This window comes from Onychostruthus taczanowskii, unplaced genomic scaffold (assembly GCF_017590055.1).
Source record: "Onychostruthus taczanowskii isolate IOZ18803 unplaced genomic scaffold, ASM1759005v1 scaffold6, whole genome shotgun sequence".
NCBI classification, from domain to species: Eukaryota; Metazoa; Chordata; class Aves; order Passeriformes; family Passeridae; genus Onychostruthus; species Onychostruthus taczanowskii.
In genome coordinates, this window is record NW_024503679.1 from 8,036,303 (window position 1) to 8,062,583 (window position 26,281).

The window sequence follows — 26,281 nt, forward strand, 5'->3', positions numbered from 1 at the left end:
CTTCCCAAAGGCATGTAAATTCAAGAGTGTGTTTTCTCACCATACATTTAAGTTTAATTTCAGCTCTCATTGCAGCTATTCAAGTGACAGCTCATTCAGGTGTAAATTGGGACTTACCAAGGCACTCGTCCTGGGTGTCGCTGACCGTGAATCCCTCGTTGCACTCACACCTGTAACTCCCCACTGTGTTCACACAACGGCCGTTCTCACAGAGCCCAGGCTTGGTCTGACATTCATTCTCATCTGCATTTTTGAAATTTTATGACAAAAATCAAGTCCATTATTAGATTAATGTCGGTAAGAGGTTGGTATGGAACCCTTAAACTTCAATTTTTTCTTATCTGTTAAAGTTTCTTTTGTTCAATTTTTGCTCACAATTCTTATATTATATCTGCAGTAAATTCCTTACTGGTTTTCAAAATTTTTCATAGTTACAGCTGCACTTCTGAATGCCATCCAAGGTTTCAAAAAAATTCAGATCTATTCTCATTTCTGCTAGCAGAGGTAAACAAACCTACAGCAACCAACCCAAATCCTCACCTTCTTCCCTCAGAGCATTCAGCTGCAGCAGTACAAACTGACATCCACACACAGATTTTCTACTTACTACCCACAGAAGTGTACACCTGAACAGCAAAACCAAGCCTGTACAGCACCATTAGATCCATTACACAAGTAGTTGTGCAATTCTGCCCTTGAGTTTCTTAGCACTTCATAAAATCCAAAATTTTTAGTCCTTCTGAGGAACCGTGTATTTCAAGAGCTTCAACACTTCAGTGTCACTTACCTATACAGCCTTCCCCATCTGGTCTGCGCTGATAACCAGGCCCACAGATACACATGTAGGTGCCAATTAGGTTTTTGCATTCCATCTGTTTTGAGTCACAGTCATGAATTCCTTCTTCACACTCATTCTGATCTAAAACACAAGGTTTAGACTTTATTATATAGAGACATGATCCTGGAAATTCACAATAGTAAATTCTGACTTTGGAATCGCTATCATAATCAAACCCTACACATACATTTATTGTTCTAAACCAACCATAAAATATACTAGCCTTGAGCAAATTGATTTCTCCCAAATGCCCACTTTTAGGGCAAGACAAAACTGTATCATCTGATATGACCTCACTTTAGGCAGATGTATAAATTTACTGGCAGGACAGGCCTAGTACAATCAAGTGCATAATGCAAACCATAGAATTTCATCCCAAATTCTTTCTGACTCAGTTACTTCCTGGGATTAAAACTCTGGCCCAATAGTGCAGTGAGTCAGAGCCCTGCCCCTGCAGGAGCTGGAATCATTATCTCAGAACTGTGAGAGTCTGGTAGGAGCTTTACCTCTGCACATCCTCCGGTCCTCCCGCAGAACGTACCCCCCGGGGCACTTGCACTCGTAGGATCCAAAGGTGTTCACGCAGCGGAAAGCGCAGAGCAGAGGGTTCTGAATGCACTCATTCACATCTGCATTTGGGGCGACAAGGACCAAGGGGGGAGGGAAACATTTGTGTAAAACTCAGCAGATTTGAGTGCACAGGCTTTAGGTACAGGCAATACCACAGACCCCAGTTTACCGAGGACTGAATTTTAATAGTTGGGGACCCTTGGTTCTACTTTTCATGGATTTCTGTAGAGGAGCAGGCACCAGACATGCCAGGATGTTTGCACAGCTACCTGAAGTTTCAATAAGTTCAACAGCAGGCAGCCAATGGAAATAATTTCCAGATCCATGCTGCCAAAATACTTGCTCAGTTAAAACTGTATCTTTTCCACACCTAAGTTTGTTTTTTGGCGGTTTTTTTGATTGGTTATTTAAATTCTATATGCACTAATTCAGATTCTTCATAAACTGAATTCCATAAAACAATATCCTTACTAGAAACATTATTTTGAAGTGCATTTACATACAAAATGCCTGGACTACTTGAATAATGACTGCTATATAGTGATGTTTATGCACTCAGCTAGCTCCTCCTCTGCAATTTGAGCTTTTACCCAAATTCCACAGAGAAGCAAATGAAGCTCTAACTGTATGTAAAAATAATGCAATCTGATGCGAAAATAGTTTCATTCTTTTGTATGGGCTTGCAAAGAAATAGATTGTGGCAGATAATTTAGGAACAGCTGTGTCAAGTCAGAGGGCAGTGTCAGAACGTCCTAGCACATTCTCCTCTCCCTGGCTGTAACAGGAGATGAATATTAAAAACCTTATACCATGTATGCAGAGATCTTTCCCCTGATACAGACTCTCAGTTTAAGGACTCCACGGCCAAAAGCCACAACCAAACTATCAAGCTTAACTTCCACTGATGGATTCCCCCACAAATTTGTATAATCTCTTTCTGGGTCAATTTATACTTGCGGCCTTGCTAATATTCTGCAGCAAAGGATTCCATAACTTAAATAAGTACCATACATACAAAAATATTTGCTTTGGTTTGTCTAACATGGTCGCTCTATTTCTGGTACCTTTACCACTTGTGGCTTTATAAAATCATGTATCTCTTCAACCACATTTTCCACACTGAAAAATTCTAATTTATTTTTCTTCTATACCTCTGATCTTCCTTACTTCTCTTTGTGCATTTTCAAATCTTAATTTTTGAAATGAGACACAAAGCAGGAAAAATATTCAACCTAGGGGTGCCATGGTAATTGTTGAGTACTGTATTTTTACTTTCCCATTTGTTCCCTGTTTCTTCCCTAACTCACTCAAGCAGCCCATTTCCTATCTTCATCATGCACAGTGAGTCTCTTCACTCAAGGACATAGGCAAAAACTACACACAAAGTAAGCAGAACTTTGGGGAACTGTTCTGAAGAGACTGCACCCCAATACTCCTCTCTGGGCAGTCCCTCAGTAGATATCACCCTCAAGTCTGTCCACCCCAGCTCCAGTCACAAAAACATACTACAGTTCAAGGTGGATACAGGAAGGAGGAGTCCATTTTCCCATTTCAGATAAAGAGATGTTATTGCAAGTGTCCATATTTTATTTTTAAAAAAGCTGCTTTACCCCCCTCAGCTGTTTTCAGAATCAGGGAACACAATTACAACAACAGTCCTTAGGACACAGGAGTCTCACCTTCACAGGTCATCATTGGCCCAGGCTCAAATCCTTCTACACAGGTGCATTCAAAGCCTCCTATCACATTCCTGCAAGTTCCATTTCCACATGGGTTTCCAACAGCACATTCATCAGTATCTGCAAGTAGTTAGACCAAGGCAAGAATACATGGTTATACTCAACCAAAATGATAAAATATCCATGTTGTTGATGTACAACCAGAAAAACAGAAAATGCAAGAACTCACTTAAAGTACTGAATTAGAACCACAGACTCCTAAAATAGTTTGGGATTGCTAGAGGCTATCTGGGTTAAACATTCAGCCATAGCAGGGCCAACTTGAAGCAGATTGCTCAGGCCCTGCCCTGGCAGGTTTTAAGCACTAGCAGGGATGAAGACTCCAAAATGTTAGACTAAAACAACCCCACTGCCCCTTAATGCCATACCTAGCAACTCAGGGAAATCTTTAAAATGGAAGCTGGAACTGCTGTACTTACCCACACATTCTGCTCCTTGTAGGATGTAACCATACGGACATTCACAGCGGAAAGACCCATCTGTGTTGATACACTGCCCAAATTTACAGTTATCAGGATCAAGGCACTCATCCACATCTTAACCAGAAATACAAACAACACAGTAAGTGCAACTGGCTTCATGTGCTTTCAGACTTCTCTCAAAGAACAAGTGTTCTGGCAAGAAATATTTCTGAGATCACAAAAAATACTAATATTTAAATTCTGACATATTAGGATTAGGGCACAGAATTTGTTTTGCAGGCCAGCTTTCAGAATGCAGAAAAGAAACTGATTCTAAATGTCAGATATAAACATCTCTAACTAATACAGGGAAAGCAGCAGATATGAAAAGCAGTAGTCATCCAGTGCTCCTTAAATGCAAACTTTTGCCAATAAGGCTGAAGTGCTGTTTGTCTTGGGAGAGAACAGAATGTACTGAAGGGATCTAGGAAACCGTGGTTTGCACTTCTGGAGGATTAAAACCATTTACTGTAAACAGGCTACACATATTGTATAAGAAAAGACAAGTATGCTACGTGACATTAGATCCATTCTCTAGATCCTACATAAGTTTCCAGCTCTAAAAGAAGTTTTATTTCTTATATTTGAGATATTCAAGCTGGAATTTGAAATCAGTATGAAAAATTGGGGAAGATAAAAGGTATGGAAGTTTCCACAATTCATGGCTTTGGAAAATAGTGTCAGGGGTGTTATTCTCAATTGAAATGGAGAATGGCTTATGGGTGGAAAAGGGACACTGATGTAAAAGTGGCACCATGCAGTTCAGGCACTTACCCAGCCTTGCATCACCAGGTCCAACAAGAATGCCAATTCCAAATGGACAAATCTGTCTGAATGCCTCTGAAAAAAACCCCATAAAAATCAAACCACATGTTAAAGTCTATCTTGGCAGTCAGCATTCTGCACAAAGTACCTGGAACCACTGCTACCAGCTCATCCTCCTCATGTTCAGGTCCAGAAAAAAAGTATGTTAATATATAAACTTGTCATCTTATATTCATGCAAAAACTGTATGTTTGTTTTACATTTAATCTGATCTCCTGTATGCATAAGTACAAAATCCTGTGAATAATTAGCAGTATTTAACTTCCTTAAGAAACAAACTAATGCAGCATTTCTATTTTAGAAGTATCAGTAGTAGTGACTGCATTTTTTCTGTTATAAAAGTAAAATTTCCCATATTTTTTGAAGAAGGCATAATTTAATCCAGACTATTTTAAAGCTATTTAGATAGCTTTTCTTAAAGCTATCTTAAAGCTATTTCTTTTTTAAAAGATGAGAAAAGGGACTTTGATACACTTTGGGAGAGTTTGGAATGTGAAAAATATAGATGCTGACACTTCAAGGAAATGCTGCAACACAAGCTGTGCTTTTCAGCTGACTTTGGTTCACATGGTCCACGTCAATGGAATGAGACATGCACAGGCAATAGGCCTAGGAGGAATATTGCAACTGGCACTTCTAATTCTCTCTGCTAACCTCAGCTTTTGTGAGGATTTTCTGCAAAAAATCTACATGACTAATGAATGAAATGAACTGCAATCATGTATTGCTGAAACCAGTAATGCTGTTAACCGCATTTGTCAGCACGAATTACAGTCCGTTCAGCAAATTGCTCCACCGTGCTACAGAGGCCTGTTGAGTTGCTTGATGTCGAGTTACTCAGTCTTAAAAAGGATACTAACAAAGGAAAGTGTTTCTTCAGCAATGGTCCAGGCAGGCTTTCCTTCCTCAAGGCCTGTATTTTGTTATGCCCTGCTATTTTTGCAAGTCATTCACATTGATAAGATTGCAAATTTACATTTTCTTAATAACAAAATTCAGATGCAGATCCAATTTAACTGTTTGGGGTTTTATTTTAATTAGATTTCATGTTTATGGCACCTCTTCCTCTACCTATTTATAATTAGAAGAAATCCATTTTTGTCTTGCAGGAATTGCTACTCAAAGGCTATCAAGGACCTACTTGCTGCTTTCCATTTCCTGTATGTGATATCTCAACAGCAAAATACCCAGCACCTAAACACTGTAACAAATCTACAAGCAAAGAAGGAATATGTTTGATATCTGACTATCCAAGGGACATGGTTTTTTAGACTGCAATGGCATCTACTTTACAGAGATCTATGACAATTACTAGGGTTAAACACTTTTAGAAAACTATTTTTCAAAATTCCTTCTAATAAGAATCCCAATGTCCTTTCCGCTCAGAGAGGCCGTGTGGTCAGCTAGTCAATAACTCACCATCTGCTTCCTCTGGGCAGAGCTCACAGGGATCTCCCCATCCCTGCCCCTTTAGGGCACAGCAACACTCTTGTTTGGAGTGGTTTCGGGACTTTGGGACAGAACACTTCCCATCTTCGAACTTGGTAAAGCAGTAGCTCACTCTCAGATCTGCACAGAGAAAAAAAATTGTTATGAGCAGTTAGAGTAACCTTGGTACAATTTTCACTTTGAGGTGTTACCTGCAAAATTACAGGATACACACCACCAAAACACCCAAATTCCATCTAGCTCTGTTAATAGGGACCATCACTGTCTCTGACTGTGGAAGATTTGAATAAGGAGGGAAGCCCCCTACCTCATTAAAGAAAAGCTATGGAACAGTTTCCTACTTCAGTATGGAAAAGCAAGGGGTTTCCTCTTTGGTCCAGCAGAAATATACTGTCCTCTTATCCTCACTCCCCTTTGAAAAAATGGAATATTGCCTCATGAATTTATATTCAACTAGTAAGAATCACTCAAGTCAAGAGATTTTCATCAACTTGCAATGACAATATTGTGTAGTGCTAAAATGAGAGGCAATTTTCAACAGCCCTTTCCTTCCTCGTTCTTCCGGAGGTACACACAAACAAAGCAAACTCTCCCTGTGGCACCACATTTTATTCCCTGAAGCTGGGTAACCAGGATGCTGGACAGAACTGAGATCACAGACCACAAGCATCCAGCAGGAAGGGAGCTGGCAGCCCTCTGTGCTGGCAGGGGGACAGCAGCAGGGCAGTTCTGGAAGCAGCTGCTCATCCAGTTTTCCGGCTGCAGCATCAATGCTGGGCAATGTCCAGGTTTTAACAAAGTCCTAGGTAATGGGAAGTTTTAAACAAAACTTTGCTTGGCCTGAGATATTTGAAAAAAGAACAGTTCCCTTTAGGGGATAGAGAGAAGCCCTTTTGAAATTCATACACAAGTGTGCACTTTCCTCTGACATTGTGTGGAACAGTGGCCTGTGTTAAAAAAGTAGAAGATTGGGCTGCATTCTTTTTAGGATTTTGTTTCTTGGTGGGTTTTTGTGATTTTTTTTCTTCGTACCTGAAGAAAAGAAAACTCTCAGACTGAAGAAACTTCATTTATACAAGCTACATAAACACAGCTAAAACATGCTTTCTTGATGTTGAGTGAAGTAACTGTGCCAAACTGCATGGTGGTTTGAAGACTTGGATGAATGTTTACTGCAGGTTGGATTCATTTTTACCAAAACCACAATTTCATTTAGCCCACTGTGAAGGGAAGAACTCGCTATGGTGTCAACATGCATCACTGCTCTGTGCCAAGCAAAACTACAGAGGTCCTTATAAAGGTCTTACTCATCAGTGGTTCCCACTGTGCACAGTGTATAAGACATTTAATGCTGTATCTATTTAATAATTTCCAAAGCCTTTAAAGCAACTCACTTCCTAATTTGTTGTGCTTGTTCTTTATACACAAAATAAACTAACCTGTGGCTTTTAATTACTAGATATTCAGCTTTTAGCATCTCATCTGTTAGTGCCCATGTTTAGGCTCTGAACTGCGTATGAAGTAATCTGGAAGCCAAATGACACTTCAGATTTCCCTAAGCAGATGGGTAGTAATTGTCCACACAACATTTTTTGCAAATTTTTTCCAACAATCTTTTTTTCTACCCATGTTTGCAGAGAGAATCAGCATTTAACAAGTGTTATGGTGAATATGGTAAGTGCTAAGGAGAGCCTTAAAACCAGAAATGCTGCCTTGAGTCTCCTGCCTGTATTCATGCTTCATCTCTGTGTCTTGTTGCTGTCTACCAAGAGTCCACGTAGCCCCAACATTTCTTCCAGGGGTGCAAGAGAGGATTTCAGGAAAACATAATTTCTTTGCTTAACCTGGTGCATTTAACATTAACTTCACCCCTTTTATTGCAATGTTCTGTTTAATGAAAAACAGATGTTAGGGCAAGACAGAACCTGGCCCCAGCTACAGAATTATCATGTTTTCCCTATGAAAAACACTGTCTGAGTCCAGAGCTTTCTTGCTGTATTAGAAACAGCTCGCTGAAAAGGCTTTTATGAAACAGCAAACAAATTTTGAAATGCCAGAAAATAGGAATGAACTTACCTTGGCATCGCCTTCCTGTGGAAGACAATACAAAGCCTTCTGGACACAGACATTTGAAACTGCCTGGGGTGTTGCTGCATGTGCCCAGGGCACAAATTTCTGGCTGTTCCACACACTCATCAATGTCTGTAAGAAAAATAATTAAAGAGATGAGAAACAATAATATTTACACTGGCAGCTGTACTACATAATGGGCAATCTTACATCATCACTGATATCTATCATATTTGACGAACAAAAAAGCCCAAAAAAAGAACAGAAACAGGAAGCAGTAACCCAAGTGCAAAATCCACAGTTAGTTTTCAAATCCTCAGGTAGTGGGTAAACTTCAGCAATGTACCACCAAGGAAACAGCCTGGGATTATATTTTTCTAGGGCTCAGAGCAAGTAGTTCTGGTTCAAACAAATGTTGGAGACCTATTCTAGGAAGTGAGAGACTTACTAGTGGCTACAGTTCAGAGTTATACACTGCCACAAAAGACTAAACATTACTCACATTTAAATGTAAAGGAAATACGTAACAATTGTGAGCAGCTAAAAAAGAGACAGAGGAAAGATTGTTCTGTACATACCTTCACATTTGTCATTCTGCAGGATGTATCCAGGAGGACAGATACATCTGAATGAGCCATCCAAGTTCTGGCATGTGCCTGGTGAGCATTTTCCAGGCTCCAGTGCACACTCATTGATATCTAGAAGAAAAGAAAGACAATTTATTTGAGGTAATTGCTGTTAACTCAATAAATCTCTGACTGAGGCCACTTTAATTTTGATTCCATCAAACTGAAGGTGGAACTTTTCAGGAGTGGGAGGAGTCATCTTCTTGTCCTCTTGTCATTGTTTCCTTCTGCTAGGTACAATGATGGCAGCGTGGCAGTTCTCTCCGACCCCACTGTTTCACTAAGCATATCTGCTCAAGGTTTGCTGCACTTTTTTTCAACCCTAAAAGAAAGCACTCACCAACACAAGTCCTTCCATCCAGAGCCACCTCATAGCCATCATTGCAGAGACACTGGAAGGACCCAATGGTGTTCACACACTGGCCATTTCTGCAGAGCATTCCATTTCCACTTGCACACTCATCCACATCTAGGACAAAGAACATTGAAAGATGTCAGAAACATTAGCAACAATGGAAACTGGGTAAGTGAGATTTCTGTTTCCACCACATCAACAAAGTAACTGATAACACAATCCTGTTTCAAAAGCAAGTGGGAAGAAATTTTTGTATTATAAAATTGCCAGAACAGGAGTGGAACCCAAATGTTCCTGTATCTTGTGCCAGCATTCAAGTGGCTCTAGAAAAGTGAGCAATGCATAATCAAAGAGGCCTTTTGCGACTGACAAAATAGGGTTACTTAATGGTGCTTATGGTAGTTTTATTAGAAGTAGGAAGGCTCAGGAGCACGTGCCTGTGCTCAGCACTCCTCACCTATGCAGTCATTGTTGTGTGAGAGGATGAAGCCCAGGTTGCAGCGGCAGTTGAAGGAGCCAATAGTGTTCCTGCAGGTTCCGTTGCCGCAGGCATCTCTCTCGCACTCATTAATATCTACAAAGGAACAGGAGAGAAATAACCCACTGCCACCACACTGAACAGAAGGCAAAAGCTCTCAAAAAGAAGATTTTGCATACATTTTCACACTTGATATTAACAGCTACAAAAATAATCAAGGGTCCAACAGTCATTTACTTTACTTTGGCTCCTATATCACCCTTCCCAAAGTGAAACCTGTCTTTAATAGTAAGTATTCAGAAATCTCAATTTGTTCATACAACACACAACTGACAGCTGTGAATGGGTTAAATACAAAATTCCCTTGTTAATGAAGATGCCTATTTCCGAAAAAGATTTTTTTCTGGCAATAAATCTACCCTTCATTCACTCTATTAACAAGTAGGCCACATATAACTGCTGCATTGCAATATTAATCTATTAAATTTCTTCCCTAAAGGAATAAATGAAACAAGATGCTCCAGAAAATTCTAAGAAGAATGAACTATTTTCTTCAAAAATGAAAGCATTAGCAGTTCATTAGACAGGATATGAATTTTAAAGGTTGACTCTACTTTAATGAGATGGTTTTCATTCGGTATCAACTTTTTATCATCTCTAATGGCCAGTTTTGCACCTTTTTCTGATGGTAAATGGCTCACAATCTCAGATATTGTAATGCAACTCCTTATTACAGAGGGGACAGACTTAGTAACTATTTTAATGAGAGCCTAAGTTCAGTTTAATTTGATATACTTGCCTATACACATTGTCCTGTCATCATTGGTTTTGAATCCATTGTGACAAATGCAGTAGAAACTTCCAACAGTGTCAATACACTGCCCATGGCTGCAGATATTGGGAATTTCTTGACATTCATTCCGATCTGAAAACAAAGAGGAGCACTGAAAGTTAAGCCTTCTAAACTACAAGGCTGGAAAGATGCATTAGCAGCAGCCAAGACAGCATCCAGTGCATGGCCTAACTGAAAACAGTATTTTTAATTTATTAATGACAAAAACATTACCAAGTAAATCCCAGAAAATGGGCCTATTTGCATGTAAATTACCTCTTCCAGTATTTGTGGACCTGAAAAAAATTAGCATAAAAATCATATTTAGCAACCTCAAATTCTTGCTGGAGGTAAAGCATATCACCATGGCTTTGAAAAGCAGAATTAATGACACAAGACTGGAAAGGGTCTGAGTCTGAGGGCTCTTTATTGACTGCAGGAGATATGAAAGAGGCATATGAAATACAGTTTGCATTATTCTCATGAAAGCAGCTACTTGCATTTAGTCACATTTGATTGTAGCACAAATTGAGTGAACAACTCATGGAAATCAACAGATCAGAAAGGAGAATGAAGACCACACTTTTCTCACTAGGTTTAGAGAGAGAAAAAAGGCACTGGATTCATCAACTCATCGTGCAGAGAGAAAACAGGCACACATACACATGTTGCAGCATCCATGAAATGTGGTGATCCTATAAACTGGACAGAGCTCAAACAGCAAGAAGAGTTACTGCTCTATGGAGTCAGGGGAGATTTTGTATAATTCTGCAGAGAAGAAGGAGAGCTCTCCTGCCAGCATGTGACTGCTGCCTTACAACAGCAGGGCATCTCTTATACTTGTTCAATAGCCAACTGCTTCCTGCTACTCTCCTTAGAAATGCTTTCAGGCAGATCCCAGCATTCTATCAATAGTAAATGAAATAAAATGCTAACAAACAAAATGTTTGCTCTCTGGCATAGTTGTTTCCATGACAAATGAGAAAAATCAAATGAGGTGTTTCTGTTGACCTCATCACCACCAAGAGCTGGTTTGATTCAATATACTTCCTTCCTTCCTATGCTGCAGCTCCAAAATATGAGAACTGAGGTGCTGTCATGAGCTTGTATTAAAACTGATTAGGCTCTAGTGCTAAGTCATTTTCCTTTCTATGCAATCTAAGCCAAGCAGATGCAGTTTCTCAGCAAACCATCCCCAGGTTGTTGCAAAAGTAAGAGTCCAGTTGTTCCTAATTGCAAAGAATTTCATGTATCCAAATTCATTTCCTGCCTCTTCCTGCACTGTACTTGTCACAGGGACAATCATGGACGATCCTGACAGCCCCATCCCCAGGACCTCTGCACATTCCATGGGGCTGTGAGGAACTCTGGATGGGACTGTATTGAGGACCAAGCTCTCCCAATGATATTGAAGATAGCACTGCTAATTACAGTTTAAAGGAGGCAGAAGGAAAGCCAATGCTGTCTTAAAAACTCCTAATCTTCAGCTCAGGAGAGCAGAAACAAAAGAAAATCTATGACTCTCTAGTGCTTTGTGGGCAAATGAATAGTCATGTGAAAAACTAATTTATAAGAAAAACTATTTAGTTGACCACAATAGAGAGCACAAGAAGAATGCTACCTTGAAGGTAAGATAAATGCAGTACTCCTAGTACTAGTGGCTGCTATGTACTGGGTTTGACTCAATAGCACATAAACTCCAGGGGTGTGATAGTTTTCCATGCAGTAGCACTGATCCAATACTGCAAGGTGCTTACCCCTCTCTGCTCCCAGCAGAGTGGTTGGGAATTTCCTTCCTTTGCTGGATCACGTACTTTATCAACCACTTTTATTTTTACTCTAATTGTGTAACTTTATTTTCACCACATATAAAATAAGAGCAAAATACAGGGAAGTGTTACTATTTGTGCCAATTCATCTTTGGAATTGTAACCCATATCAGAACCTTCCCTTGCTCTTCCTGTACTCCTGTAATGAACCCTTAACGACAACAATTACATTAGGAACATATTGAATATTTACATGTACCACTGCATAGCTTAACAAAGCAAAGTTTTAGTTCTCATAGTAGTGTTCTGATTTCCCCTACACCCTTTTCCCACAAGGGTCACATGAAACAATGAAAAACTGCACTGCAGGGAAAAGTGCACTTCCTAAAACTCAAGTACTGAGAAGCAAAAACCCAAGGATAATGTTACTAGCTTCCGTTGTAATTCTTATTTTGTTCAGAAATGTATATAGTACATAATATTCACAGCAGCTTGTCCCACTGCAGTCTTTAAAATCACAGCAATTCCTCAAGTAAGTAAGATAACTTGAATGCCTCTCTGGACTAAGATATTGTAAGAAAAAACAAACAGATTAGAAAAGTTCAGTCCCACTCAGTGAGTATTTAAAAATAATGTTATGGGCCCTGTTAAAATCTGTATCAAAGTTAGGAAATGCAACAATAAGCTTTTCAACTTAGTTATTGCATACAGGCAAGCAGATAAGTCTATCTTATCAGCAGAGGCTCCAGCAGCAAGCAGGGAATTATTTGTAAAAACACAAGTGGAAAATAAATTGCTAAAACACATATAGAAAATCATAATGAAAATCAGAAAATACAGAAAGGTAGTGCATCAAATGGTCTTCCCTTCCTAGACATTTCAAGGGCTAAAGAAAAATGCTTATGTTTGTTGGGATAAAATGAAAAACACCTACTTAGGTTCTTAACTCCCACTTACACATCCATAGGATGGGCCTGGAATTACCTCAGTGTTTATGGGATGCCCTAAAAGACTTTAAGAGAAGAGTTCCTGAAGCTCAGATCATCTCCTAAAATACCAGCTTTCTGGAGAGGAGAGATGTCTTTCCAAGGCCTTTAACAGCCCTCAGGCTGCAGCCCTGCCAGGCACTCACCAGTGCAGCGCCCCGTGGATGTGAACCTGTAGCCCGGTTTGCAGTCGCAGCGGTAGCTCCCAGCTGTGTTCACACACTCTGCGTTCTGCTGGCAAACTGGTCCGTTCTGGCATTCATCAATGTCTGTCCAGACAAAGAGGAAGTTCAGTTTTATAGTAAGCTGGCAGTGGAAAGATGTCAAAAGCGTATTTTTTTAGCATGCAGGTATTAATTAGTAGCTTTCCATGTAAACACCATCACAAAGCTTTGGGCAAAAAATTTTTGATTAATTTTCCTTACTTCAGGTGCTGCAAAAGGAGAATTTTACCCTCCCAGAAGTGTAATTGGTTTTCACTTAGAAGCAGCACACAGATGAAGCTTTTACTCAAAGCTCTCAGTGCCTTGCCTGCAGCACCCATTGTCGTCAGCAGTCATAACACACAGCAGAGAATGACAGCAACTCATATGCTACCTTCAGTTTCTTCATTGAACTGACTAATACAATGTTAGGGAATGTTTACACTAGAAATAAACAACCATCTGTTTATATTTTTTACAAAAATATTTGTTCCATCAGAAAAAAAGTATTTTGGAAATAAAAAATAATTGTGCGCATGATCTGACTCAATACTACTGTTTTCTTTCTTGGCTTTACTGTCAAATGTGAAAAAAACCCAAAACCATTACTTCCCAGGACAGCTGACTCATGTGCCTTTGAGGCCTTAGATGTCTGACAGAAAATGTGGTATTTTCTATGCAAAAGAATTCAAAATGTCTGAATTAACACAGACTTAGTACACTGACAGCAGTATTTTCTCCTCATTAAGGATGCCTTCAAGGCACTGATTTGGCAGTGTCTGAAACACCATTCTACTGAATGAGAGGAGCACTCTACCTTCACAGATCAGGAGCTTGTCATTGTAGAAGAAACCCACAGGACACTCGCACCGGAAGCTGCCAACCATGTTTATACAGATCCCATTTTCACACACTCCAGGAATCTCTCTGCATTCATCAATATCTGCAAGAATAATTTTTTTTTAATACTTGTACTGAGAACTTCATGGAATCTTCTACTACAAAGTATGTCCTTATGCATTTACCTTTAAGATAATTATCAAACATAATGCAAGCATCAGAATGTTCCCAACTGAACAGTGAGGGAGTCACTCCAAACTGTGGAAATTTAGGTATTTCCTGTTTTCTCAGGTTCTGACTCTTCTCTGTACTGAAGGTATATTCTGCTACAGAGGGATACAGAGGAAGACACGTCGTTCCTCATGTCTCCCACCCACAGCCCTGATGAACCCCATCACCTTCCCAAGTGCCACGCTGGAGTCATTGGGAAGAGCCACTCAGAGAGACAATGGAGCTGTCTTTGGTTTAACACAGGAGAGCGTGACTGAATGCAAACACTCATCAGAATTAGTTTTGCACTGTTTTACCCTGGTTAATCTGAAAAGACTTTCGGGGTTTTATGTAACAGTTTGAAAGTGCCAATGACACAGGTAACATCTGAAGTGCTGCCAACATGCTATTAATTGATTGATTAAGCCAGGCAGCCAGGGCTTGCCAATGCTTTATACACACTCCAGTTAAGTAACTGATTTTGGCAGGAAAAAACTCAGCTGCTATTACAATTATATGTCTTGCCTACTGGGTCCTTACACATCTTAATATTCTGACATGAGAGAGTTCAGAGACTCCTCCAAAGCCTCTGCCTTCAGTAAACATTGACATATGCACTGAGGTACACAGCCACAGAATATGGTGGGAAATTGTCAGCGGACAGGAGTTTCCATCAGCTAATGTGGTTTTGTTTGTTTTGGTTTTTTGGTGGGTTTTTTTTTTGTTTGTTTTTCTGCTGGATCCAAACCCTAATTTTCTCCATTAGATTCTGTAATTTTGAGTCCTCTTATATACAGAATGAATAAAACCAAAACTGTTTCTGAAACAAACACCTGGAGTAACTATATAGAACTTTAATCCAAACAGAGAGTAACATCATTGGACTGTAAGCAAATATTAGAGGGTACACAGAGCACTGCCCCTGCAGAAGGCTCTCCCTTGATCCTGTGCCTGCAGGTGTATGGGACATGAGCAACCCTTGGGCAAACATGAGGCTGAGTGCCACAGCCTCCACCCCAAAGCAGCAGGGAGAGCTGTGCTTGGCACAGCTGTGAGAAGCTGTGTGTGCATCAGTCCCAGCACAGGCCTGCACTCCTGGCTGTGCTGGTGGGCTCTGTGGGACAGCCCTTCTGTTTCCATTGGCTCCTGCACTGCACAGCTCCGTGCCGTGGCAGCACAGAGCAGCCTGCAACACCCCTGCACACATGTCAAACACTGCAGCTGCAGCTTCTACCTGTGCATGAAAAAAACATCCAAGGGCTCCCTGCTGATGCTGATGAAGGGCCCAATTAGCTGAGCAGACTCTGCAACAATCTGGACTAATGTGGTATTAGCTAATAGCTAGAAGGGGAAACTTGCTTCCAAGAAATGACCTCGTAAATAATAAATATTGTGCATTTCTCTAACCTCTTTAAAAATTACATTCCCCACTTTACTAGAAGTATTTTCATCGACCTAGCTAAACATTACACCACAGCAACAGCTTCGTGCTAAAGCATCTGATTATTGCCTATATGCCATCTCTGTTAGTTACAGGGTACATTATCTGCTTTTCATTTGCATTTTAGTGTAAATGAAAACAAAAGGGAGTCCCATTAGGGATTTACTCAATTCCTTGTCCTAAAATTCCTCCTCTCTCTCTTTTTTTGTTTTGCAATTTGTTACTCACGATTCAAATGTAACACACAATAACATATGTGAGAAATATTCCAGCTGAGCAGAAAAAAGGATTTTTGTGTCAAACCAAAACCCAGGGGGACCGATGTGAAATGTCAGACTAAATCTTGCTTTAGTTTGAAGGAAAGACTCCCAGTTCCTCTCAGACCAAATGCTGGTTGGCCTTACTCCCAGACCTCTCATTCCCAATGTTTGTGCCCTGCTCATGTAGCCCTGATTACAGTTTCTTTGGAGCTCTGTGTTGCCTTGATTACAAGCAGCAACTGTCACTGCTGCCAGCCAGGAGTAGCCAGTTTGCACTTAAGTTTGACTTAAACAGAGGGTTGAACTCCATTACACTGTTTAATTGTTATTCCTCACATGAAAAAAAAAACAAAAAAACACCAAAATTGGGAAAACAAACCTCAGCTCTTCCCCGGGCAGAGGTAGCACGGAATTTAGTTCAAAACATAAATTACAGCTCACCAACTGGTAATCCCGTATAAATGTCAATGAAGAAGCCAGGCCTTTGACTTCCACAGAGTGTGGAGAATTCATCTGCAACAGGAAAGCAAAGCAGTGATTAAAGCATTTGGAATTAATCAACAGTCAAAAAGTCATCATATGCTCTGGCCAAGAAAGTTCTTCTACTCCTTCAGAACCTGCAGAGCATGCAGAGGTAGGCAGCCCCTTTCCCAAACTCACCATGTCAGTTCCCTTGGGTTCTTACTCATTTGGGATCACATGCTGATTTTGCTCTGCATATGCCTATCCCTGTGCATTACAGTGTTTCATACAATTTCAGATCTCACGTGTAAAAACCTGAACTACAAGTTGAAAGAATCAATTGTCTAGGAAGCTGCTTTTGAAGCAAACCACCTCAAACCAGGTTGGGATGTTCTGCAGTCTTACCCAGTGTGGAAGAGTCCTGTATGCCCCCTGCAATTAGCAGAGACACTCCTACATCTCCCATTTGGCTGCTCAACACAATCATTCTCAGAGCACACCAAGGTATCTCTGCCAGCCCCTGGCTGCCACCAAGGCCCTTCATGGCAAATAGCAATCGAGGCAGAACAGACCAGACCCTGTATTTGTTGGAGCAATACCAATAAAGTCTTGGTCAGTGCCTCAACAGTGGATCAACAAGCCATCAAACTGGTGCAATTAATCCAACAAATAAATGGATTAATCGATATAGAGCACGAAGTCTCTGAGACAGTGAAACTGGCACAAGGTGGGCACAATGGACACAGTATGGACACAAATCACTCCACATATGCCTTCATTGTGACTAGGGCTGGTCACCTCCAGGACAGAGAGGCAACTAATCCCTTCATTTTAGACACATAAGAGCAAAAAAAGACATAGCATGTCTAATTGTGTTACACTCACTAATAGCAACGATGATGTTACCAAGGCCTTCAGATAGCTTTGCAATACAAAAATGTACCTGTGCTGGGGATAGGACACTGCTCACAAGGCTTGTTCCATGCACGTCCAATGTTGTAGGAGCAGCAGCACATTTTCTTGGTCATGTTGAAGAGCAGCTCACCATCACAGGTTTGATTGTCAGCATAGTAATTTCTGTAACACAGACTTCTTCTCATATCTGCAAAAATTAAGAAAACCTCAGGCCAATGCAGCAGGCAACTATTAGGGGAGATGATCTCCCTGGCCCAATGCACTAAGATAAAGCTTTAGAGAAACCCCAGCACGTACCCATGCAGTTGTTTCCTCCATTGACTTGCATGTAATCAGGAGGGCAGATGCAGGTGTAGTTCCCAACAGTATTGTAACACGTGCCAGGCCCGCAAATGCCAGGTGTCTCACACTCATTCACATCTAGAAGAGAACAAACAGGCAGTGAGTGAGTGACCACAGAAGCTTTCTTGTTGTGCTTTTGAGAACAAAAATGTCTCAGTAATGTCTGAGGTAAGAAGGTACTGGTGGAGAAGAGCACTCTGAGGAAGGTCATGGAGGAGTGAAGTCACACAGAAAAGGAAGTAGCAGCACAGGTGGCCATGGAAAGCCCAGCTGTGATGCAAAGATGGGAACTCTGATATGTCTGGATAGCTAAGAAGGAAGGTACTGGTGGAGAAGAGCTGAAGGCACTCTGAGGAAGGTCATGGAGGAGTGAAGTCACACAGAAAAGGAAGTAGCAGCACAGGTGGCCATGGAAAGCCCAGCTGTGATGCAAAGATGGGAACTCTGATATGTCTGGATAGCTAAGAAACAGCAATTTGGCTTTTGCATCTGTTGCACAAAAATAGTATTTGAGGATCTCCTCCATTCTGGACTCTTAGATCTGGAAAACAACCAAAGTGGCTCCCTGTGGAGTTCCGACTGAGCACTCACTGGGAAAGTGAGCCACTTTCCCAACACAAGATATCATATTTACTTCATCTGTCATTGTTTTCAAAGGATAAAGCAGAAGACTAGTTAAGTGAAAGCTCCATACCATCACACACTCGAGTCTCTTCATTCAAGTAGTACCCTGATGGACACTGACACTGGAAGCTACCAAATGTATTAATACATTTTCCTCCTTGGCAAAGTCCAGGCAGCTCTTGACATTCATCAATATCTGTCCAAACAAACATATAAACATTTTATTAATGTTTGCAATGGAAAAAAAAATATCCTCACTACAGAGTTTCATAATTTCAGACATGTAAATATAAGAAATTGCAAACATTACCTTCTAATATAACTGTAATAGGGTTTGGTCTAAATCCTTCCCCTCCAGGGCAAAGAACCTTATATTCAGCTGAAAGCAAAACAGATTTATGAGCATATGATAGTAGAAACATTTTCAGCACAATTGTTTTTGAAAACAGATCAGATTATTACAGATAATTTAAATGTAAATTTACAAACTAACCAGCTAGAGACACTAGATTTTACTTTGTAACATTATCTGTTATTCCAAATAGTTCAGTAGTTTTCAGTGCAATAGCAAACTTTCTCAGAAGAGACAATAATACTCTGACTAAATAATCTTTCTGAAAGACTAGTGAAGTTTTTGGTGAAGACCAGTGGAAGCCAGTCCCTTGCATGTCCACAATAAATGCACACCAGTATTTGACCTACCTGGCTAAATTAGGAAAAAACCCACCAAACACATTGTTGAAGCCAGGATATGCAGACTCACTTGTGTTCACCAGTGGGCAGTGCTCACAGGGAACTCCCCAGGCTTTGCCCAGGGAGCAGCAGCACGAGGCCTTGGAAACGCCAACTCCAATCTCATTGCTGCAGAAGGTGCCACCGTTATCTCCCCGGGTTTTGATGTCCAGGTAACAGTTGCCAGATCGTGTATCTATTCACAATGCACATGTGACAAACACATCTTAGGAGAGAGCAAAACACAGCACATCCTCCCAGGGTGAAGAACACCTACAGATGGCTCCCATTTCTTGCAGGACACAAAAGCAAGGAAGTTGTGTTGCCCAGGGGGCCCCAGCATTTCCACTTAGGTAGGCTGCTGGTGCCCCACTTCTTGGCTTTTTTGGACTTTTCACAAAATAGGAAATTTACTTATCAAGTCCAAGGGCACGTCAGCCAGGCTTTTTCTCATTTTCACTCACATTTTCCCTCACATTTGTACATCTTTCCAGTTCCAGATATCCGCTGCCTTCTCCTCTACTCAAGGTTTACAAGGAGGAAAGCATCTACTAAATGTTAGGAATTTCAAACACATTAAAATTTGAGAAGCATCCCTACACCCTCTTAAACAAACAAAACCAAGGAAATATTAGGATTACTAAGCAGTTGGAGCCTAATACAAGAGCATTTCCATTGGTCATAAAGCTGCACCTAGCCAAGTGCACTCAGTGCTCCAAGAGCACGGGTGGCTTCATGCCACAGCTTCATTTGCCTGCCATCTTGGGGCCAGCTGGATGTGAACTTAAGTTTGTTGAATTTTAAAATTGTCTCCTGCTTGCTGTAAATTGTGGACAGCTCTAACAAGCCCCAAGGGGTTGCTTCTGGCAGCGGGGCACTGCTGGCATGGTGCATCAACTCTGGACATGCTCCTGCTGCCCTATTACAGCTTCTAAGCCAGGGGCAGAGAGATGGGAATTGAAGAGCCCGATCAAGCCCTTTCCCATGACCCAGGACTGTATTCCTAAGCAGTCAGCTTGGAGCCCCTCTGTGTAACTTCCTTTGTAAGCAGCACAGGGAGTGGTCCCTTACCAACGCATCCAACGCGGGTGGGATTCAGCTCGAAATCAGGAGGGCACTCACAGGTGTAACTACCAGCAGTGTTGATACACGTGCCACTAATGCAGGTTGTAGGGTCTGCACATTCATTAACATCTGCAAGAAAAACACAGCACGTGGTAAGCAAATACTCAAGGACAATAAAAACTGTTGATACATCAGGTACCATATGCTGACCATCACAAATCCATTAGTTACAAGATAGTGGTCTCCAGAAAGCTCTGAAAAATAAACAGGCATTCTAGAAGAACAGTAGTCTGAGATTAATTAATTATTTCATAGGAAAAAGTAAAAATTACTTTTTTTTTTCACTTTTTTTTTTTTTTCCTGAAAAATATCAATCTATGAACAAGATTCACATAAAGTACTAAAAAAAACTTAAGGGAAAATACAAGACAAGGACATAGCTTACCAACCAGTACTGAGGGAATCTGTGATCTGTTTTTCCCCTTCTTAAGGGGATATCAGAGGTGGACAAAGAGGAGCATAAAAAAGGTATGGAGAATCCTGTGTTATACAGTAGGGAAGAATCCTGTGTTATACAGTCTGTATTTTCCTATATCCAGTTTGATTTGTACAGCTTCTTAACAGAATTTCCTAAGGAGCTGCCTATGGCATTGACAGAAGATTAAAAGGCATGCTGTTCAAAGTTTTACCTGTGCAGTTACCACCACTTCTGTCCAACTCGTAGCCCACTTCACACTCGCATCGGAAGAGTCCAGGGAGGTTATGACAAGTACCATAGACACAGATGTTAGGAAGTGAGCACTCATCAATATCTGATTAAGGAACAGAAGGGGAAAAAATATGAGGTTTCCTGATCTTCTTGAGGCTTAGAAGACTGCAAACATTTTCAGCAGCATTGATCTGGAAGAGCTTCTGCACATCATGTAAGCCAAGAAAAAGTAACATGGAAGATTTATGTTGGAGCCTAAGGAATCTAATCCATAACGATTTTTTGAGAAAAAGGCTCCTTCCAATATCTCTGGAAGCTATGCCAGAAACTATCCTAGCTTATTAGTGGGCTAATCTGACAAGTAGCAATATTAAACATAGCAGAAGATATGCCTTAATAAAATGAAGTTTATTATAAATCAGCAGTCATTTGCAGAAAGCTGGACACCAGCAAGAGAAAAGCCGGTGCCCAAAGGTGAACTTCATATTCATCTCTGGGTTTCTGCATTTGACAGATCTAGTTTGGAGAGCAGACACTTTTATGTCTATTCTCCAGATCACTGAGTCTGAAACAGTATTTACTGAATGCCACATGCACTGCACAAAGAACAACTAATTTGATACAATAAAAAAGTGTGTGTTTACCAAGGACCTTAAAACACTGCACTTGGTGTACACATCTGAGACATGAAGGCAAGTCTGTTTTAGCAACAGGAGCTAGCCTCTAAAAATGCTATTTAAACTTAGCTAAAAGGTTTGAAAGTAAATTGTTTCATGAAATATTATGAAACCTAATATTGGGTTCGTTTAAAGAAAAACTCACTCTCAAATTATTTAACTTAGTAGATTTCTAAAAAATACACAGAACACTTTTCAAGGGGAAAAATCCTTTTTAAAGTGAGGTACTTATGAACTCCATTAAATACCAGCTGTCATGAGTTATTACTATGTCAGATGATAGGGCTGCAGCTTCTTGACTGACTTAACTCATTAGCGTTATAACAAATGAGGATTTAAAATGTTCAAATCAAATATATGACCTTAATCATGTTGGTAACATGTTTATTATTTGTTTGTTTTGAATCTTTGCATATGCAAAGCTCTTATGAATGAGTTGTAAACTGTTAACTGACAGCTCACTTTTGAAACTGAACAAAAAGGATTTTTTTTTTTGGTATAGCCATGCAGACTTTCTGCAAGGCTTCACACTCTGATTCTGCACCTCACAGAAGCCCTCAAAGCATATGCATTGTATTGGCTACCAAATCCCTGCTTTTCAGCTTCATACAGACCAATGTGAAGTAACTTTTTCTGTTTAATCATTTTGAATAAAATGAAGAACTGGACATCAATGATCAAGAAGAAATGGCAGCTATCAGTGCCATTTGGATCACCAATCAGACCCCAAAATAATATATCATAAGATTGGCTTTGAAAAGCTGTTCTCTATATACAGCAGGTAGACGAACATCTAAAGGTCCATAATAAATGTATGAAGTGCAAAAAAGCAAATACTATTAAACAAATTCATGCAGTTCTCAATACAACCACAACAGCAAACAATTGTAAAAAATTGGAACATAAAATAGTATTAAGGCAGAATCTGTTGACTGTTGCTCAGTGCTTACAAAGGATTACCTTCACATGCTTTCCCATCTACACTTGGCAAAAATCCCATATCACATTCACAGCGGTACCCTCCGGGGGCATTGAGGCACTGCCCGTTTTCACAGAGATTCAAGTTTTCTGAGCATTCATCGAGGTCTGTAAAAGGAAGGGATATTGCAAATTAGCAGTAAAGATGGTTTTCTCACCAACATTTGAGCTGAAGCATTCAGTGTTCCAAGCATTTTAATTATTCTCTCTGAACACATGCAGAAGAAACTGCAATCATGTAACAGCTCTGTATACCCCTGACATGTTGCAAATACAACTTCTAATCAAAAGGAAAATCAAAAAGAAAGGCAAGGACTCTTATAGTAGCTCCAGTTAATAACAACTGGAGGCAGCCACAGGGTCAAATTTAGACTCAGAATGAGCACATGAAACTTATTATAGTTATTGTTTCTATTACAGCGAAGCCTAGAGGCAGTAATTGGAAAAAAAAAAAGAGGTTTACTATGCAGCGAGCAAACATATGGTAATAGGCAGTTCTCCATGCCAAACATCAAAACAGTGACAAAAAGTGGCATGAAAAGAGCTTCATCAAAACTAAACTGCAGGTTAACAGCTGATGAGAGAAACAGCCTTCCTACTGGACTCCACTCACCTTTGGATAGATCATGGCCCTTACTCTCAAGCTGAAATGTTACACATCACCAAAACACCTCCTTATTGCAACGGAGTCTGGCTGGCAGCAGGAGTTTTGAAAAGTCCATGGCTGGTAAATCAAAAATCACCTACCAGGGAGAATGCTGCACACTGCACACTTTGGCAGAGGGCTTACAGAACATTTGACTGCTCTAGCTTGAGTCCCAGACACCGCTTGAATTCACAAACAATAAAGTATCCAAATAGAAAAAAGTTCTACTGAATGCAGAAATTCTGTAAGCACTCCATCTGAAGGGTGTAGCTTACAGACTCCTGGAAATCATCATACAGGAAATTAACAAAGAGCATGGGGTTAGGAAGGCCACTGAGGAAGCTGAATCAGATTCAAGATGAAATTATACTGAGAGAATTAAACAGAATTTCAAAGTCTCCTCAGAATTTGGAATTATTCAAATCCAGCCTCAAACATAATAATCCAGATTCTCAGATGCTCTAAAAACCTGCTGCAGCTGATAGAGTGCTGCTGATTTGCACCAGCTGACAACCTGGCCCACCAGCTCTATCACATGGCTCTGCTCCAAACAGCGAGCATCCCCAGCCACACTGCAATCCTCAGAGCAAGAGCAGGGCTCCTCATGACTAAGCACACATGAGCTAATCTGTTCTTCAAAGCAGAAGACTGAAGTGTGGGTGGGAAACATCTCTCTAGCAAAGTTTTATCATCTCATTTACAGTTTATAAAATGAGGTTTCAGAAGCAGCTACTTCCTTCATTCTACATGCCAGTACTGCATCCTGACACCAGCTCTCAGGATGATGGAGTAAAGCAGACATCACACACTCACTTGTGGAAAGGACAAACATTTTTAGGCAATTTTGTGAAGTAATTTTGATGCATATGCCCTATTATTTAAGTATTAAGGTGAGTAGCCAATGGAATCATTTACTAACTAGCCAAATTTACTAGCCAAATTACATAATCAAGCATTGTTTTAATAATTTTGCCACTCATTTAAACTAACAAGAAAAGCTCAATGAAAAATTTCATTTTATCAAGGGAAAAAAGTGATTGAGTTAGACTATGCGTAATATATAATATTTGTTTTAAGCTATGGCAACCTAGGTGAAGGAGAAGACAATTAATGATGACATATTAATGAAAATTTCAAATGTTTAAAAGCTGGTTTTGTGTACTGGATCACAGACTAACTTAGGTTGCATGGCACCACTGGAGTTCATCCTTTGCTCTCCTCAGACAGCTCACCTGTACAAGTGAAACCATCCCCAGTGTAACCCTCTTTACACAGGCAGCGGTAAGAGCCCATCGTATTCTTGCAGTCAGCATGTGGGCTGCACATGTGGGTTCCATTGGAGCACTCATCCAGATCTTAAAAGTAATAAAAAAGGGGAAAAAAATTAGTTAAAAATCCATACATTAATACAGAGTTTAAATAGTGTATGGCACACAGAAGCTCTACTTTAAATAATGTTCCATAATAAATCCATACATATGTATGGCCATCTGACTGAAAAAGTGGGGAACAGCTTATTTGCAGCCCATCAAGGAAGTGTGACAAGGTAACTGTGACTGAGGAAGCTCCAGGGCATTCAGTACTAAGGCCTGTACCTTGTTTTCAAGGGGAGCACCAGGAGGCCCCTCACTGCCTCCCATCAGCTGCCCTCAACCACAAAGCATCTCTTTCCATGGTTCAGTCTGTTCTCATCATTTCACAAACCAAACATGAGATAATGCTGATTTCACAGATACCACAGTGGAGAATTTGTTCTCCAACAGATCATGTCAAATCAACCTAACAAGTTCAATAACCATTTGCCTTCGCATTTTACAGGTGTAGTATTACTTCTTTTCAGAATTGCTAGAACCTCACTGTGGTCTGGCTTTACAAGTAAGTACAAATGCATAAAACTCTTACCTGTGCACTTGATACCATCTCCAATCCAGCCAGGGCTGCAGCTACATTTGAAGCTTCCTGCAGTGTTTGTACATATGGCGTGTCTGTCGCAGTTATGGGCTCCAATTTCACACTCATTGATATCTGTAAACAGAGATGTTTGAGGAGCTCATGGAACACACTTGCTCATATCTAGATAACTGACACTAGAATTTCTCAAGAAAGGCAATGTGAATGTGAAAGCAAGCCTGCATTTTTTACAACATGACATTTAAAAAGGAAGGTGAAGACAAAATCACAACAAAGAAAAGCAAAGGAAAGCAAAGAAGCATGTAGCACATTTCAAACATGCTGCCCCACTACCTGTTCTTCTAACAGGCACATAAAGCAGTGCTGCTGCAGCTCACTTCAAAGTATGTTCCAGAAGGAAGACAGTACCTTGGAAGACAGCCTTCCCAGAGTGCCCATCCTGCAGAGATGGGCAGAGTCTGCAGAGAGGGACTACACTGGTGGCTCCACATTGCAGAGTTTGCTAAAAAGTGTCAAAGGAAACTGCTGCCCAGGGACTCCTGGAATGCAGCACTCACACAGCCCCCACATATCTGCACAGATGCTGATGAACTGCAGCCAGGCACCACCAGCTAGCTGCCCCTAGGATTGTCCCCAGGCAGGGAATGAAGCAGGTTCTGCTTGGCCAGAGGCTGTGTGCAAGGTTGGGGACAGGCTGTTCCACTGCATTCACCAAGACAGCTGAGGAGCTCATCAGGCAGGCAGTTTATTAGGAACTCAGGAAACCTAACACAGTGGGAAGAAGTCAGCACCCTTGGAGATACCAGGCAGCAAGTCATCCAATCTTCAACATACATGGTCATGCCAGCACATTCTATTTCAGTACTTGCTATTTTCATCTTATTTTCATTTTTGGGCATTCTCTGGCAATGTCAAAATGTATAGACTGCAAAACCCAAATTTAACTCCCTTCTTCCTTCTCACAAAACATTATTAATGCCCCGTATAAGTAGTTGGAGAATGCATAAACTAAAGGTGAAGTTTCCAGAAATTACTACTGGTAACTGAATCAAAACTGGCAGGAATTTTCTTGCCTGGCTGAGCTTTGGATTTTACAGTATTTTCTGTAACTGAGCTATTTAACTGCACTTTACCTCCATGCAGCATGTAACCTACCTAGAGTTTACATCAAACCACTTAAAACCGATAGCCATTTTTTAGCCTTCCCAGTTGTCTTTGATGTTGCTGTAAGCCAAATCATCTCCCTCTGTAAAACAGCTGATGGAAAG

General features: G+C 40.6%; 1 protein-coding gene across 2 annotated transcripts in view; it reads right to left on the reverse strand.

Moving 5' to 3' along the window:
* Positions 1-26,281, reverse strand: part of FBN1 (fibrillin 1) — a 145,772-nt gene that overhangs the window by 12,842 nt on the left and 106,649 nt on the right. For both annotated transcript variants that reach the window (XM_041418594.1, XM_041418593.1), the window contains 25 exons: positions 25,005-25,127; positions 24,335-24,457; positions 22,439-22,564; positions 20,782-20,904; positions 20,099-20,221; positions 19,059-19,223; positions 18,606-18,674; positions 18,366-18,491; positions 17,627-17,749; positions 17,358-17,516; positions 16,394-16,465; positions 14,019-14,144; positions 13,145-13,267; positions 10,211-10,336; positions 9,391-9,507; positions 8,919-9,047; positions 8,531-8,650; positions 7,959-8,084; positions 5,853-6,002; positions 4,383-4,448; positions 3,567-3,683; positions 3,088-3,207; positions 1,345-1,467; positions 788-919; positions 118-243 (listed from right to left, as the gene is read on the reverse strand). In XM_041418594.1, the coding sequence (XP_041274528.1) occupies positions 118-243; positions 788-919; positions 1,345-1,467; positions 3,088-3,207; positions 3,567-3,683; positions 4,383-4,448; positions 5,853-6,002; positions 7,959-8,084; positions 8,531-8,650; positions 8,919-9,047; positions 9,391-9,507; positions 10,211-10,336; positions 13,145-13,267; positions 14,019-14,144; positions 16,394-16,465; positions 17,358-17,516; positions 17,627-17,749; positions 18,366-18,491; positions 18,606-18,674; positions 19,059-19,223; positions 20,099-20,221; positions 20,782-20,904; positions 22,439-22,564; positions 24,335-24,457; positions 25,005-25,127 (3,033 nt within the window). The remainder of the gene's footprint in view (positions 1-117; positions 244-787; positions 920-1,344; positions 1,468-3,087; positions 3,208-3,566; positions 3,684-4,382; positions 4,449-5,852; positions 6,003-7,958; positions 8,085-8,530; positions 8,651-8,918; positions 9,048-9,390; positions 9,508-10,210; positions 10,337-13,144; positions 13,268-14,018; positions 14,145-16,393; positions 16,466-17,357; positions 17,517-17,626; positions 17,750-18,365; positions 18,492-18,605; positions 18,675-19,058; positions 19,224-20,098; positions 20,222-20,781; positions 20,905-22,438; positions 22,565-24,334; positions 24,458-25,004; positions 25,128-26,281) is intronic.